Source organism: Curcuma longa, unplaced genomic scaffold (assembly GCF_044706935.1).
Source record: "Curcuma longa cultivar G26 ecotype Majalengka, Jawa Barat unplaced genomic scaffold, ITB_CL_G26_1.1 contig_19487, whole genome shotgun sequence".
NCBI lineage: Eukaryota > Viridiplantae > Streptophyta > Magnoliopsida > Zingiberales > Zingiberaceae > Curcuma > Curcuma longa.
The window spans coordinates 692-2,328 of NW_027431110.1; the positions used below are offsets into that span (position 1 = coordinate 692).

Sequence of the window (1,637 nt, forward strand, 5' to 3'; positions counted from 1 at the left end):
TTATTATTGTTGTTATTTTTCAGATTAAAATTGTTTTTTAATCAAAATATGATTGAAATCATTTTAAAATTAGTGATTAGTATAGCAATTTTATATTAATTTTTGTTTTTAAGTTATTTTAATAAAATTCAAATAATATTGACAAAGTTATTAATTTTTTAATATAAACATATTTTATGTATAAAATTTTACTAAGTCATGCCCGCCCCAGCCGGTCGTCGGACCGGAAAGCCCGATCCATCATTCTCCCCTCGGCGTCCATGGCTGAATCCGCCGAAGAGACGAGATCCGAATCGGAGAGGCTGGAGACACCGCGATTCGGCGCGGTCCACTCGCTCTCCCTCAAGCTGTGGCCTCCCACGCAACGGACGCGCGACGCGGTGATCCACCGCCTGGTGGAGACTCTGACCACCCAATCCGTCCTCTCCAAGCGCTACGGTCTCCTCTCAGAGGAAGAGGCCGCCGCCTCGGCCCGCGCCATCGAGGAGGAGGCCTTCTCCGTCGCCAGCTCTGCGACCGCTGCTGACACCGGTGCCAATGACGACGGAATCGAGGTCCTCCACGTCTACTCTCGGGAGATCAGCCGAAGGGTGATTGAATCCGCGAAGGCAAGGGCCTTTGCCTCTTCCGTCGGCCCCAATAGCTAGGCATGCCTGTGAGAAGACCTTAGCCCTCTATACCCTGCTTGTTGATGTTTATTTTATTTTCCTTGGTTTGATTGCTTTGGTTTCTATTTGCCATTAAGTTTAAGTTCTTTGAAATTTTATAGTTGTGTTCCAAGTGCATTCATCAAAACATGGATTTGTACATTATGTGATTCACTAATCAAATTTTGTCAATTATCCTCTTTTGTGTTCCAAGTAAATTCATCAAAAGTGTATTTGTACTTCATTGCTCTAGACTTGTTACAATAACAATTACATGTTCAAATTGTAAAATTTACTTGTTTCGCATCATCAATCTTTCAGTTCCATTCATCTTTCTCATTTGCTTTTGTTCATCATAGATAGGTTTTCTTAGGCAGGTTGAGTCATATTGTTTTGGATGATTAGAGAAGAACTATCCTAAGTGAAAAGGATGGAAAGGATGATTTTATGGGGGATGGTTATCCGAGCTAAGTTGTGTTAATAATATGTTTGCTATTTATTTGTTTAGTATTAGTTGTACCATTTTGGGTACTAAATAGAAGAGTTAGCCTGTGTGCTTAATCATTCAATCAATGAATGGATATTGTGGTAGATGAATTCCTTAGGTCTAGTTTGATTGTTTCCTATTTTATCTCAATATATAATCACTAGATCAGCACCTATAGTTCTCATTGTTTAAGGTTTTTGATGGGGAAGTCATTTGTAGAGGCTCACTTAGCCAGCAAGTTTGCCTTACAAAGACAATAAAGTAGAAACTCACTGAGAAGTCTATGATCGAGATACATTTTCAGTTCCATTGTTGACTAGATATAGAAGGTGTTGGACAGCTAAAGAACTCATTCAGCTCCCCAAGGAAGAATTTTAAGCTCTCATCTTTGTTCTCTTCTGTATATTGTAGAGATAAAAATGATAAAATGGATAGTGGAGCAATTAGATGTAGGTTCAGTAGATCATAAAATGCAAGTAAATTAGTTGAGATGGTACCAACAT

The 1,637-nt window shown here is 39.3% G+C and overlaps 1 protein-coding gene across 1 annotated transcript; it reads left to right on the forward strand.

The window, feature by feature from the left end:
- The first annotated feature begins 239 nt into the window (after positions 1-239).
- Positions 240-720, forward strand: LOC141817158 (WPP domain-containing protein 2-like). The gene has a single exon (XM_074704827.1). The coding sequence runs from the start codon at positions 261-263 to the stop codon at positions 645-647; it is 387 nt and encodes a 128-aa protein (XP_074560928.1). The 5' UTR covers positions 240-260; the 3' UTR covers positions 648-720.
- The last annotated feature ends 917 nt before the right edge of the window (positions 721-1,637 follow it).